The 15,128-nt window shown below is 48.4% G+C and overlaps 1 protein-coding gene across 1 annotated transcript in view; it reads right to left on the reverse strand.

Moving 5' to 3' along the window:
- Positions 1 to 2,863: 2,863 nt before the first annotated feature.
- LOC134409348 (centrin-2-like) overlaps positions 2,864 to 15,128 on the reverse strand; it is a 40,450-nt gene continuing 28,185 nt past the window's right edge. Inside the window, exons 2-5 of the mRNA XM_063142060.1 lie at positions 10,134 to 10,292; positions 7,507 to 7,635; positions 6,630 to 6,767; positions 2,864 to 2,953 (exon numbers count right to left, since the gene is read on the reverse strand). Coding sequence (XP_062998130.1) covers positions 2,864 to 2,953; positions 6,630 to 6,767; positions 7,507 to 7,635; positions 10,134 to 10,292 — 516 coding nt within the window. The remainder of the gene's footprint in view (positions 2,954 to 6,629; positions 6,768 to 7,506; positions 7,636 to 10,133; positions 10,293 to 15,128) is intronic.

Consider the following 15,128-nt stretch of genomic DNA (forward strand, 5'->3'; position numbering starts at 1 on the left):
TCAATTGAAAGTTCAACAGCCCATAATAGGTGTGTGTATGCATAATTTAGTTTCCGGTGGAAACAACTTGAACCTTGACATTTCTGGCAACAGATATCAGGCAACCGATGCCAAATCCAGGATATTCATCTCTTAATGCTAGATTTATGCTCTCACTCGTAGGGGCTTAAATCAAATGTCCACCACTGCTGTCATGCCCGGCTCCTACACACCTGATCACTGCTGCACAGAGGAGACACTCCCTTTCCTGTTTTTGAAAAGTGGGTGGGCCAAGGTCGAAGCTAAACTGGTAATTACAAACAACAACTACTGCCATCCCATTTTTGTTTCTGCCCAGAAAGAAATCTCATTAAAACTAAGTCTGTGCACAGACACCCCACCCCACCCCCCAAACCGCTTCGTGGTCTGATCCAGAATTTTCGGATCAGGCCTGAACCACTTCGGGTCGATCTGACCCTCCCCCGCTCCACTCCATGGAGCAAGATCTGGAGGGGCTGTTCGAGATTTTGTCCCCTTTCCCTACTTACTTGCCTCTGCAGCGGACGGTGGAGGCAGGTAAGTGGGGAAGGGGGGACAAAATGGGGGCTGAATAAGCCCCCCTCCCCCAGCTCCACCGCCGCACAGACTGCGGTGGCAGAGCCAGGTAAGCCCCCTCCCCCCACTTACCTGCCTCCATCGCAGTCTGGTGCCGACTTCAACTGAAGCCTAGTTGAAGCCTGTGCCGGACCTCGACGGACACAGGTAAGCCCCCCTCCCCCCTTAACTCGCTCTGCCACCGTCCCCACACAGACTGCAGTGGCAGTGCCAGGTGAGCCCCCTCCCCCCCACTTACCTGCAGCTCCCCCGACCCGATTTGGATCCGTCTTTGGTGGAGGCGAATCGGTTTGCTCCGCTCCGGATTCACGATCCGAATCGGAACGGAGCACAGCCCTATTTAAAACATGTTATGTGCGCCACAGGATATTTGGATGCAAGAAAACTAAGATCTAAATGAATTGAGAGGAGGTGGATTTGGGATATCTACAAAGGTAATCCTAAGGAATATGGAAGGTAAAACTGTTAGAATTCATCATCCATTTGTTAGGGCCTGGATTAATCCCAGACGGTCTCAAAAAGAACACTTCCCTAAAATGAGATAGCCTGTGAGCTTTCCTGAGCAGCTTCACACAACCTTCTCTCATAGATTCTCTTTTCAAAAACACTACAGCAACACAAACCTTATATTTCAGCTGTGAGTGCATTAAACTTCTATACAGAAAGGGGGATAAATCTCTACTCTGTGGTGGAGGCCAGCAGCTTTACGTACGGTCACACCCAAGGCAGCCAGCTTTGATCCCTTCAGGATTACCTGTTCTCCTGTTTTCAAGAAACCGCACTAAAGATTGTGCAGGCTTTCTTACTATGTCTTACCTTCCTGTCCTCATTTGGGGAGCTGACATACCCACCCATGCCATGGTAAAGACAAACAATGCAAATACTAGCGCAGCAGAGCTGGTGCTGGGTTGACTTGGGGGGGTTTAGAGATGGGGTCTGATTCTAGCACAAGAGATACTTACTTCAGGTCCTATTCTGCCTACGGATGTCCAGGTCTGCCTCATTTGCCATAAAGCCACCTTGCTTTTGAGAATCAGTGGCACATGTTGTCATGAATGTAACCCCTCTTGCTATTGCAGTAACGGAACAGCTATCGGCACTCGGTCAGCAACTAGTTTTCCTGGAGAGGTGGCTGGCCAGGGACATAACACCTCAATCATGGTCACATTCTCCACAGTTCTTTTGACTTGAGGTTGGCAACCGGGAGGCCAGGAAGCATCTTTTAGGTACCAATTTTTGCCCAAAGGCTTCCAGTTGCTCACCTCTACTATACAGAGCTGGGCTCATCCTTCTTCTCCCCTGCCCTCACCCTTTATAGCAGTACTTTGTTCCTACAGTGGTGCAAGCACCACAATAAAGTATCTTTTTGTGATATTCGCATGGGATCAAATTACTGCCATGGATTGCAAGACAAATACAGCCTCGGTAACAGGAACATTCACTCTTCCCCCAAATCTACCAGTGTAATGAAAGACACGGACAACGTTGCTGCCATGAACCGAATGATATCATATTTACATTTCATAGTTAAAAACACAAACCCTGAACATTTTTTTTTGGGGGGGGGGAACTGTTACAGGCTCCTTCCAGGCAATTTGAGCATTAAAGACACAGACTTTATATTCAATGCTTTTTTGAAAAAAGCGTAAAAGCTAATAAGTGCACTCTTTCTTTTAAACCAAGGCTTAGATACGGTAGGCACTGCCATTTAATCTCAATATCCAGAATCAGGTCACTTCCTAGATGGCGGAGACAGAAAATGATCAATGTGGATCAGGTGCAGAAACGAAACTGGAACTATCCACTTTGGTTTCTTTTCACTTTGGCACGTACTAAGTGCCGTTACAATGCAAGCTTCAAATAATTTGAAACAACGGTTTTAAAAAAAGAAACATCCTTGTTTCTTAGAATATCTAAATTGTCCCTGGCAAAAATAAACAATAAACAATACTTTGCAGAAGTCCTCCAGAAATGCCTAAGTCCTCCTTCAAAAGGTAGCTTAACCGAGTAAGCCTCACATGACTAGATTTGATATTTACAACAATACGAGATGGGTCGGAGGAAGGAGACAGAGGGAGAATCACCAGATACCGTGGTGTAAAAAAAAAGCAAAGCGAAAGCTGACTGTGAGGGTGATCTGAACGCTCGTGAGATCCGGCCTGCTCCTCTTCTCTTCCAAACAGGCACCACGGAGGCCAAACTCAGCAAGCAGACAAGGAGACTCGACAACACACATACACACACACACACACACACACACACATGCATTTCAGTAGAGATTAGTCTTCTTCATGATCCGCAAGAACTCCTGCTCGTTGACTTCCCCGTCATCGTCGCGGTCGGCTTCGTCAATCATTTCCTGCAGCATGACAAGGAATCAAAGGCAAAACCAACTGAGCCAAAGGAATGGCTATGGCAGCCAAGGAAGAAGCAAGCTTTTCTTGTTAGAGAGTTTCCAAAGAGGCTGCTGAATGTGCCCATCTGTCTTTGATACCCATTTTGCCCCAACGTTCATCAGTCTGTACACTGCTTGCATTTCTTGTGCCATCTTATTATTATTTAATTAAAAGATGAATAAGCAGCCCTGTAGGCTAAACCCTCCCGAAGCAACTTACAGCAAAATGTAGAAACCAGAATAAAACAGTAAGAATAAAAACAATGATAAAATCAGAATTCGCAATTAAAACCAGACAGTGGCCGAACCTACATTACTGTAGCTGTAACGTTATTAGATAGCTCTGGATGATGTCTGTGATCACATGATGTGTTCCTTATAACGTTATACAGAAAGGTTTTGTACCGTTTTATCTTTCGTTGTACCACTTCTGCGTCGTTAGACTTCTTTCAATTTGCTGTTGTTACAATGTCTTCTGTGTTGCATTGTGAAACTAATGTCACATGATCCCTCACCAGGCTTCCTGTCTGATGTAACTTCCCCTACACGCCTTCAGTAACCGCTTCTTTGTTAGAACTGTACTATGTGCATATGCACATCCTTAATTTAAATTAAATTAAATTAAATTTTTAAAAAATGTTTTTTACCCGAGGTAGGTTGCACGTAATGCCACGGAAATAATGTTTAAAAAATGAGAAAGATTTAACACATTCCGTTCACCAGGCATCCCTACACTTTCCTCAAGAGACAGACAACTCCGACAATCCACAAGCCACTCTCTCTGAAGAACTCCCGCCACAAAGATTTGAAATTAAGAGCATGCGCGTAAAGGAATGTTAGCTAGAGAGGCGCGGAAAATACAAAAACAAGGAAGTGGGAGGCGCAGAGAAAGGACAGTCTGGGAATTGCAAGGATCACAGAAACGAGAAGAAGAAACAACACAGACAACGGGGCAACGGACAGTGTGCTCTGCAACAACGTCACAAGAGAAGGTAAGTAACGCAGTATACAACGTAGCAATACAAGTTACAACATTACAAAGGCTCAAAAAATCGATATAAGCAGAAGTGTAGATCCACACCGTGCCATATACAATGGCCACAGTAGAAACCTAACTCAATTACAGGCTTCAAACTGGTGAGCATTCAGGGCCCACTTGACTGATACCTAGCTTAGGAAGATCCTTTTGGATCCTTCACAATTGGCCTGGGATCCTGAATAATTTGCTATGGCCAAGCATCACTGCATTAATGTATACACCTGTTTCTTGTTCATTTACAAATAGGATGAATTGCACCAACACCGATCTTTGTAGAACTCTATGGTTTCCTTGTCTCCACTGCGAAAGCCATCTGTTTACTCTTATCTCGTGCTTCCTGTTTGGTTAACCAGTCACCAATTCATAAGCAGGGCTTCTACCTTCTGTGAAGACCCTGCTTCTGTCCTTTTAACATGAAAATTGAACAGGTGAATTTTTTCCTGAGCTGAAAAAAGCGATGAGAAAATATTCAAGAGCTTTATTTGTGCATGTGGGTTGTTGTTAAAGGCACAGGAGGAGAGCCAGTATAAAAAGCAGAATCCTGGCCTGTGGTCAGCCAACAAGCGTTGTGGTTGGAAAAGGATTTCAACTAGGGATGTGCTCCGCTTCTCCTCGGACCGGAGAAGCAGGAGCGGAGCGGAGGCGAAGAGGATAGGGGGAGCTGCGGAGTGTTGCGGAGCGGATCGAGGTGAAGGCAGGTCCTTCACCTCGATCCGGAGCTCCGCAAAAAAGGTAAGGTTTTTTTTACTTGGCCCTGCTGCTGTCGCTGCTGCCCGTGTGGCAACGGTAGCAGAGCCAGGTAAGGGGAAGTGGGGGTCTTACCTGTGTCCGTCACGGCCCATCCCAGCTTCATGAGAGCTCAACCAGGAAGTGTAGGCTGCAATCGGGGCCTACAGTTCCTGGTTGAGCCGCAGGCTCTAGTGAAGCTGGGATGAGCTGCGATGGACACAGGTAAGGGGGAAGAGGGAGGGGGGCCTTACCTGGTGCCACTCCCCATCACTGTGGAGCTCCGATTCAGAGCCAGAGCTCCACAGCAGAGCGGCGCGGCCCCTAGGTGGATCAAGGCGGGGCGGAGCGGGCCCAATCTGCAATTTGCAGATCAGGTGCGAAGAGGATCGGGGGGGTCCATGCACATCCCTAATTTCAACCCAAGGCACCAGAGTCAAAACCCAACATTCCAACCACTACACCACATTGGCTCTCCATAAAAGGACCTGTTCTGCCTCACGCTATGGGTAGAAAATTTGCTGGCTACTCCGATGAGGGGGGTTCAGTCATGCCAGGGGAATCAGGCAACATGCTGACAGTAGTTGTAACCATCTTTTTGAAAGACAAAGAAACTGGCCTCAAAAGACAAACCCAAAAGTCTGAAAGAGCGGACAGTAAGAGATTCCCCCTCTCCCACAACTCTTTCCAATATTGAGGACAGGTAAAAGCACTGCTGAAACTGACCTAAGGCCTTTCTAGTCCAGCACCCACTTTTTCCACAGTGACCAACCAAATGCTTCCAGAAAGCCCACACGCAAGGCAGGGAGGTGACAGCAGGCCCTTACTGTTGCCCAAAAGCAACCGCTATTCACTGCCTCTGAATATGGAGGTTCCATCCAGCCATCAGGTAAGAACAGAATCATTGAGCCTAATAGGCTACAGAACTTGGGGCCTTGCTAGACCTACCAGATAATCCACCTGGGAGGAGGGGCGACGGCGCGCTACAGCTAGACCTTAGCTAGACGTCAACACGCGACGGGGCAAGGGAAAGCCCCGTTGCGTGCTCCGGTTTTTCTTCCCTTAAAGGGCCATGTGCGCAGGAGCGCACCGCCGAAAAAGGTAGGTTTTTTTTAAAAAAATAAAGGGTTCCCCGCTCCCCCTGCCTGTCCTCCCGTCCACCAGGCCCATCCCCGTCCCCGATGCCTGTCGCCGCTCGCCAGGCTTTATCCCTGTCCTTCTTCCCCCCCCGTCCCCGATACCTGTCGCCGCTCGCTAGGCCCTGTCCCCATCCCCGATGCCCGTCCCCATTCTTCTTGCCCCCCTCTCTCCTGCCGGGTCCGGTCTTTCCCCCGGCCCCCATCTCCCCCCCCCCCCATGATTCCCCCCCCTGGCCCAATAGACACAGCGCTCCTATGAGCGCTGTGCCCAGTCCGTGGCTTCTCCCAGCTACTCGCGAGTAAGCGAGCAGCCGGGGAAAGCCACAGACCCTGCTAAACTTTCCGCAGCCCCGGCCTCAGGCCGGGGCTGCGGAAAAGCCGGGCTATAAGCGAATCTGCTTATCCCGGTTCAAGTGAGGCATTAGCCCGGCCTGACCCTGGGATCCCCTGTGCGTCATCAGGCTAATGCCTCATCTAGCAACGGCCTAGGATACTGAAAATGCAGTGCATAATACTTAACAATGTAAGCTTGAAAAAATCTCTAACCCAGGGGCAGGCAACCCAGTGCAGTCTGGATTTTTTTTTTTTTTTTACTACAACTCTCATAAACCCAAAACAGCATGGCCAATGGTTGGGGATTATGGAAATTGTAGTCCAATTTTTTTTTGGGGGGGGGGGAAGCACCAAATTGCCTATACTGGCACTAAACAGCGGCTCAAGCAATTGTCCTGCAGACCTGAAGCTCTTCATCTGTAAGATTCTCCCCCAGTTCTTTGGCCACACGTTTGAGGTTTTTGAAAGAGATTTTGCCGGTTTCATCATCGTCAAACAGTTTGAAGGCTTTCAGAATCTCTTCTTTTGAATCTTTTTCAGCCTAATTAAAAAAAAAAGAGCTCTTCACAGGCATTTCGGAAAATTTGTAAGCACGAAGGAAAACAGCTAGCCGTTGCAACATTAAAATATTTCATACCCGTGTGAGATTACAGTAAACATTCTAACTGATGACTAATGCAGTCCTTTAGAATACATGACACTGCAGAATTTCATATGCAAAAGAGAGCTATGATCTCTTAGGGCAGATTCTGCCCTGCTTGGTTGGACAGAATGAGCAGGTCTCCATGAGAGGAAAGCTTTTATTCTGCTCAGAGACCAGCCAATACTCCCTATCCCACCAGAACAGAATTGCTGGGCTCTGTCCACACAGAGGCTGAAGGAAGAATCTTTAATCTGCATGGCTTTCTTTTCCATCTTGCAAGCAACTGAAGAAAATAAGTACAGCTCTGCCCCAGGCCCCAGAGTTTCATCCTGACTTCTGGATTTACAGCAAGACTTAGGCCATAGCTAGACCTAAGGTTTATCCCTGCATCGTCCAGGGGTCAAACCTGTTCATGTAGGTGACACACAGGGGATCCAGTGCTCGGGCAGGGGCGAACCCTGGATGATCCCAGGAGAAACCTTAGGTCTAGCTGTGGCCACAGTCTTGTTTCAAATCACACCTTCTGCACACTCAGGTTTAATGTCTACGATGTGGAATTCTAAGTCTCTTTAAATAAAACCTCCCCCAAAGACAATAAAAAGGCCACATTCTATTGCAGCTGCCCCGTTCAACCTACCATTTTCTCAGTCATCACTCCTAAGAAGTCGTCGTAGGTAATCTTTCCAGTTCCTTCCTTATCAATGTCTAAGATCATTTTCTTGATTTCATCTTTCTTGGGTTCAAACCCAAGAGCCCTCATGGCGACCTGCGAACAATGAAAACAGGCTGACATCTCAGCAGGGAAAGGAAGGGCTAACATCTATAACCTGTAAACTTTAATACAGTGACAGAAGCAGAACTAAGATTTTCTATTGTCAAGATGATGGGTAGGAGGCAAGGAAACTAAGCGGTCTTATTGGTGTACTTATAAGAGAACCCTTTGGAAATAGAGTACTCCCTATTGTAACTGCCTGGTGGCCAATATTCATGGCTAGATAAGGTGGAATGGGGACTAGGGCACACTATGGCCGTAGCTAGACCTAAGGTTTATCCCAGGATCATCCCGGGTTCGTCCCTGCCTGAGCGCTGGATGCCCTGTGTGGCACTTAGATAAACAGGTTTGACCCCAGGACAATCCTGGGATAAACCTTCGGTCTAGCTATGGCCTGAGTTGCAACTCTGCTTCTGAACTGACACTACACTACACTGCCAGCAACAACCTAGCCACTCCAAGAGCCTGAAGAGGAGGCGGGTCAGCCGGTGCAACTCTTCATCAGACAAGCGAATGGCCCTACGGAGATACAGGTGGCTGTTCAATGTTTAGAATAAAGCCAACTTTCATGTTTTTAACCCCACACAAGAGAAACACAATCCTCTGAAAAACCAAGGACAATCGTTCTTAAAAGACACAACGCTAATGACTCAGGCAGATTCTGGACTGGGACATCCCTCGCTGTGTACACCGAGTCTTCATATCCCAACTGCAACCTGCAAGCACAGACTCAGGCCTTAGCTAGTTGTTGTTTATTTGTTCAGTCATTTCCGACTCTTCGTGACTTCATGGACCAGCCCACGCCAGAGCTTTCTGTCGGCTGTTGCCACCCCTAGCTCCCCCAAGGTCAAGTCTGTCACCTCCAGAATATCACCCATCCATCTTGCCCTTGGTCGGCCCCTCTTCCTTTTGCCTTCCACTTACCTTAGCATCAGCCTCTTCTCCAGGGTATCCTGTCTTCTCATTATGTGGCCAAAGTACTTCAGTTTTGCCTTTAATACCATTCCCTCAAGTGAGCAGTCTGGCTTTATTTCCTGGAGTACGGACTGGTTTGATCTTCTTGCAGTCCAAGGCACTCTCAGAATTTTCCTCCAACACCACAGTTCAAAAGCATCTATCTTCCTTCGCTCAGCTTTCCTTATGGTCCGGCTCTCGCAGCCATAGGTTACTACAGGGAATACCAGTGTACACCGAGTCTTCATATCCCAACTGCAACCAGCAAGCACAGACTCAGGCCTTAGCTAGACCGACCTTTTATTTCATGATGGAGGAGGGAAGAACCAACGATGTGATTATCGCGAGATCCCTCCTCCGTTTACACATGAGGCCTGACGACCTCAGGAGGAGAGGAGTCGTGCCCGCCATTTTTTTTTAAAGCAACAGGAGCACACGAGCACTTGAGCACCGAAAGGTAAGTTTTTTAAAAAAACAATTTAATTTGCCCCCGATGGGGAATCATGCGGAGCGGGGTCAACCCATGGCAACAGGCCACACGTTCCCAAAGTGTTCCCAAACTGGGCCCAAAGCATGGGGCTCTATCCCGGAGCCTGATCCCGGGATCTCCTGTGCATCATGTGGATGCACAGGGACGATCCCAGGGTTCGTCCCGGGATAAAGCCCTGACTAGCTAAGGTAGGGTGACCCTATGAAAAGGAGGACAGGGCTCCTGTATCTTTAACAGTTGTATTGAAAGGGGAATTTCAGCAGGTGTCATTTGTATGCATGGAGCACCTGGTGAAATTTCCTCTTCATCAAAACAGTTAAAGCTACAGGAGCTATACTGCAGTTATACTGTGACCAGATTTAAAAGAGGGCAGGGCACCTTCAGCTTTAACTGTGGTGATGAAGAGGAAATTTCACCAGTTCTCCATATATACAAATGACACCTGCTGAAATTCCCTTTTCAATACAACTGTTAAAGATACAGGAGCCCAGTCCTCCTTTTCATAGGGTCACCCTAAGGCCCCTGTTCTGTGCAAGAAACACAGGCTCTTTACAAACAACTTTGGTGTGATTTAAACTGATGTCTTCCTATCAGAAACTAGATGGCCGATGGTAGGGGTGGGTGAAAAGCAAAGGGGAGGGAGCAGAAACATTTACACCTGCTTCTGTTTCCAGTTACGTCCATATCCATGCTAAGATAGATCCTCCCTGGCCTTGCCACTTCCTCCTCTCCTCCTCTAGCAGCAATAGATGCAAAGTAGCTTTCATCACATGTCAACAATACTCACATTTTCCCAATGCACGTAAGACCGAAGAACATGCACAACAAAGAATACGTGAGGATAGGACAAAAAAATCAACAACCAAGGGTGGCCATATTGAGACCTTATTACTTTAACACTTACAACTTGTCTGTTCAACCGCTTACAGTGTAATCCTATATAGGTATACTCAGAAGTAAGCCCCACTGAGTTCAACGGGACTCACTCCCGGGGAAGGGTGTAAAGGAGGACAGCCTAGACAAATTTCAATCATGTTCTGCCGCTTGCCTTCAGCTCTTTCACATCGATGTTCCCAGTCCCATCAGTATCAAACAGATCAAAGGCCTCCCGGATCTCCTGCTTCTGCTCTTCAGTAAGTTCAGTCTTGGGAGCTGCTTTCTTCCTCTGTGCTTGAGCCCCCAGCAATGGCTTCTTGGAGCCGGAGGCCTTCGAACATGGATCAAAGATAGAAAATGAGAACACTGATACACAGCAGCTTTATCACACCAGGGTTATACTGTGAATTGCGTGCAAAGGACTCCAAAGTTTTCCAGCTTATAATCTGCTTTTATTGTGAAGTACTCTGAAGTTTTCCATCTTATAATCTGCTTTTATTGTGAAGTACTCTGAAGTTTTCCAGTTTATAATCTGCTTTGACTGTGAAGTACTCCCATGCATCCTGCATTAATTGTGCTATAAAGGGAAAAGAATCGAGGTGTTTTGCTAGTAGTTTTCGAGTTTTGCTAGGAGCAGGATTTGATATCTTTAAAGAAAATTAAACAAATGCTTACAGCTGCATAAGCTTTAAAGATAAAGACATCAAAATTGGCACAGTAATAGATATTAAGGAGAGCTTTAAACATACCAAATTTGAATAGGATTGGGTCATCTGTTGATTTTTTATGATTTTTTTTTTACATTTCCCCCCTTAAACCCTTTGCAAAGGATCTTAGGAGCACTGCTGCCCGGGGTGTGATTTAGCAACAACAACGCCAGTTTAGCGCTGTAGGGGATAATTCGAGGGAAACAGGTATGTGGGATGAAGCTTTTAATCTCCTGATGCCTTTTCTTCCTGAACATTCAAAAGACAGTGGCCTCACTTTTAGGGTGACCCTATGAAAAGGAGGACAGGGCTCCTGTATCTTTAACAGTTGTATTGAAAAGGGAATTTCAGCAGGTGCCATTTGTATATATGGGGAACCTGGTGAAATTCCCTCTTCATCACAACAGTGGAGCTCCGCGGAGTGGAGCGAGATCCGGCTTCGCCGCTGTCACTACATGGACAGCGGCAGCGGCGGCGGCAAAAAATAAGCCACCCCCCTGCCCCCTTACCTGCATCCGTCACGGGCTTCAATTGAGGCCCTGGTTGAAGCTGGAAGAGGCCTCGGCCTTCACTTCAGCCTTCAACCAGGGCCTCAATTGAAGCCCGCGACGGACTCAGGTAAGCGTCCCTCCTCCCTCCTCCCTTACCTGGCACCGCAACTGCCACTGTCGCATGGATGGCGGCGCCGGCAGTGCCAGATGAGTCCCCCTCCCCCCCCCCACTTACCTGCAGGCGAAGCTCCGGATTGAGGCGATCGTCTTCGCCTCGATCTGCAGCCCCCCTGACTCTCTTCGCCTCCGCCTTTTCCGGAGGCGAATTAGGCCACCTCGCTCCTGCTTCTCTGAACCGAAGAGAAGCGGAGCACATCCCTAATAAGTAATACTGATGCACCCTTAAGCTGACCCTGGGTAATTTTGCTGCCATCCACAGACTGGGGGATTTTTGTTTCCAGCTCCCATCACAAGTCAGATTCAGTCCCGGTTTACACTGTATTGGTCAACTTCTGTCTGGGCTGTACTACTTCAGGGTTCATGCATTAGAGGACAAAACTAAACATTGGTCCATACCAATGCAGAACAAAACCAACTCCCTGCACTTAGAAAAGTAGCTTCTGAACAGGCTTCAGCTCAGGCTTCTCCCTGACCTGCTACTTTTCTACATGCAAGTATTTAAAAAAAAATTGGTACAGAAACAGCTTATTTATTTATTTATTTATTTAGAATATTTATATACCGCTCCCCACTGAAAAATTTCGGAGCGGTGTACAAGATAAAATGAAAATAAAAACAGAATTTAAAAACAGAAAATAAAAACTCTGTATTTTAATCTTGTATCAATTTTGCTGCGTGGTTTTATCCTGGTTGTGCTTTTTATACTGTATTTTGTAATTGTGCTTTTATCATGTTGGTTGATTTATTATGGCTTTTAATTTTTGTGAACCGCCCAGAGAGCTTCGGCTATTGGGCGGTATAAAAATGTAATAAATAAATAAATAAATAAAATAGTTAAAACAAATTTTAAAAGAAGCAAATACAGAGATTCAAGGCTGCATATTAAGGAAAGGCTTCCTGGAATAAAGATGTTTTCAGGAGGCGCCGAAAGGAATACAAGGTTGGAGCCTGCCTGACCTCCAGAGTGACGACCACCTAGGAACCTTCTTCAAATGTGCCTGCAAGATTCCGACCAACTGATATATGCAAATGAGATGCAGTCTCACTCCGCATGCGCAGTATAGCAAAGAAAGGGAACAGCCAATAAACGGCAGCCCCTTAAAAGCCTTGAGATGTAGGAGGGGACGATGCTGTCCCCTTTCGCCTTAATAACAAGAACCCGCCCCCCTCCCCATGCCCATCACAAGGAGCCTCTTGGGGAGCCTCAAAATGACACAGGGCTCATTTGCATAAATTAGCATATGCAAAACCAAAATTCATTAATTAGCATAGACTGTCTTTCTTCCCCGCCAGGAGGCGAAGCCCCACTGAGATGCAGTCTTCTCTCCCCCCCCCCCCGCTGCCCCACAACTCCCTGGCCATAGCCGCACTGACCATCCAGAGCTGGTCCCGAGGTGAGCGGGGGAAAGGAGGGGGGGTGAAACGGCGAACTCAACAACAACCACCGCAGCGCCGGCGGTCAAGATTACACCTCCCTATTGGCTCTGCTTCCCATACGCCGACCGGGTAAGCAACCGCTCTCGTGATTGGGCGGCCAGAGCGATGCGCAAGAGCCGCACTCAACGGCGATTGGCTTAGGAAACAAAACAGGCCTTGGAGGTTGGACTTCCATTGGGAGAGGCCGATTGGATGCAAGGGTCGAGGCGGAGGAGCCAATGAGCGAGCGGCTCGGCCGATTCTCAGCCTAGGGGCAGGGCAGGAGGCGGAGCTGAGGGAGAGAGATGAGCCTGTCAGGATGCCAGGCAGTGATTGGAGGGGCGCCAGGGTGGGCGTGGCCAAGGATTATCATTAGAGACAGAAAGTGGTTTCGCGTCTTTCTGGCGCTGTTCGGAGCCCGGGAGGTTCTGGGGTTCCTGAGCTCAGGGGTCCCCAATGCTGGAAGCCCCCTTTTAGCCCCAATCCTATACCTGCCTGCTCAAAAGTAGCCCTTTATATTGAAAGGGGCTTACTCGTAGGTAAGTGTGCGTAGGGTTGCACTAACCCATCTAATTCATTAAATGCGCCTCCGTTTTACTGCTCGTTGCTGCAGCTGGAATTGGTTTTTAATACTGTCTTTAAATGCGATTTTTAACTGCCGAGACATTTTATTATATTAAGCACTATATAAGTGCTTAGGGTGCCCATACCCACCGGAAAAGTCTGGACCCCTCAGGGGGAAAAAGGCCTACTGGAGCAACTTGCGCTGAGGTGCAACTCTCCGGGAAAACGGGGGTGCCCTTCCCGGCCATGGTTACAGTAGGCCTTGTTTCCCCGGCCTGCCGCCTTCTTCTCCAGGAAATAGGATTTGCTTGCCCCCTACTACTTAGTCAGTAGAAGGCATATAGTCCTTTTATAAAACATCCTGATGTAACCTCATTCAGGGGAGTTAGTCTGAGCTCTGGGTATCGCAGGCTTGACTGGCAGCGTGGATTTTTTCCATCGTTTGCAGTCCTCCAGTACTTTGGTGGCTGCCGTAGTATTTCCTGATTTTGATTGTGCCTTTTAGACTGGAAAAGAAGTCCTACAAGTCCCAGCATCCTCTAGGCAGCACGGCTGGCTGGGGAATGCTAGGAGTTGTAGGCTTTTTTCTGGCTAAACAGTAGGGGTGTGCATAGACCCCCCGCTCTGCTTCATTTACAGATCCGCCATTTTCGGAGCGGGCCGCTCCGCCCCGCCCCCACTCCGCCTGTGCCCACTCCGCTCCGCTCGGAGCTCCGGATCCGGATTGGAGCTCCGGACCGAGGATGGAGGCAGGTAAGGGAGAGGAGGGCGGGAGGGGGTTACCGGGTCCTGCCGCCATCGCCGCCCATGCAGCGACGGCGGCAGAGCCCGGTAAGGGACCAACGGGGAGGGGGGGCCTTACCTGCCTCCATCCGCGGTCTGTCGCCGTCTTCAATTGAGCCCGTGGTTCCAGCAGGAAGTCTGGGCCGTGCGGCCCAGACTTCCTGCTGGAACCACAGGCTCAATTGAAGACGGCGACGGACCCACGGACGGACCCACGGACCCCAGGTAAGGGAGAGGGGGGGTTTTATCGGGCCCTGCCGCTGTCACCGCATGGGCGACAGCGGCAGGGCCCGGTAAACCCCACTTACCTTTCCAGCGGAGCTCCAGATCGAGGCGAAGGATCCGCCTTCACCTCGATCCTCTTCGCCATGCTCCGCCGGCCCCCCAATCCTCTTCGCCTCTGCCTTAAGGGCAGGCGAAGCCCCCCGCTCCGCTACTGCTTCTATGCTCCTAATCGGAGCGGAGCACATGCCTACTAAACAGGCATAAGATTGTGCCCTAACTGACCTTGGGCGGGCAGAAATCACACTTCAAAGTCCTGTCCTTCGAAGCGAAAGGGGGGGGGATACAGTCCAGTAACCTCCAGTTGTAAATAAGGAAATTGTCTAGCAACCAGATCCAGCCCTGTTGGCGTTCCGCACTTTGCCTTATGGTTTGCTCTTGGGAATGTTGAGCAGTTTCGGGATGATGTCAGTGCCTCGCCTTTCAAATCAGGAGTAATTTGGAAACAAGGAGCTAAGTTAGTTTCCAAAGTATCGGGATGTCCCTAATATGAGAACGCTAAATGTAAAACGGTGCAGTTGGGTCCCTCCGTAAAATCATCGCGCTTTTTCTAGCTATACAAATAAATGACACGCTGGCTCTGCCTTGTTCTCAAAGTCTCACTTCCGGGTTCTTTTTCCTGAGCACCTTGTGACATATTTCTGTTAACCCTCTGCGTGCCTGTCCTTTTACCTGTTACAATTTCAGGCATACCTGTACAACATTTTATGAGAACACCATAAACATGTAAGAACATAAAAGATC

The sequence above is a fragment of the Elgaria multicarinata genome, chromosome 15 (genome assembly GCF_023053635.1).
Source record: "Elgaria multicarinata webbii isolate HBS135686 ecotype San Diego chromosome 15, rElgMul1.1.pri, whole genome shotgun sequence".
Taxonomy (NCBI): Eukaryota; Metazoa; Chordata; class Lepidosauria; order Squamata; family Anguidae; genus Elgaria; species Elgaria multicarinata.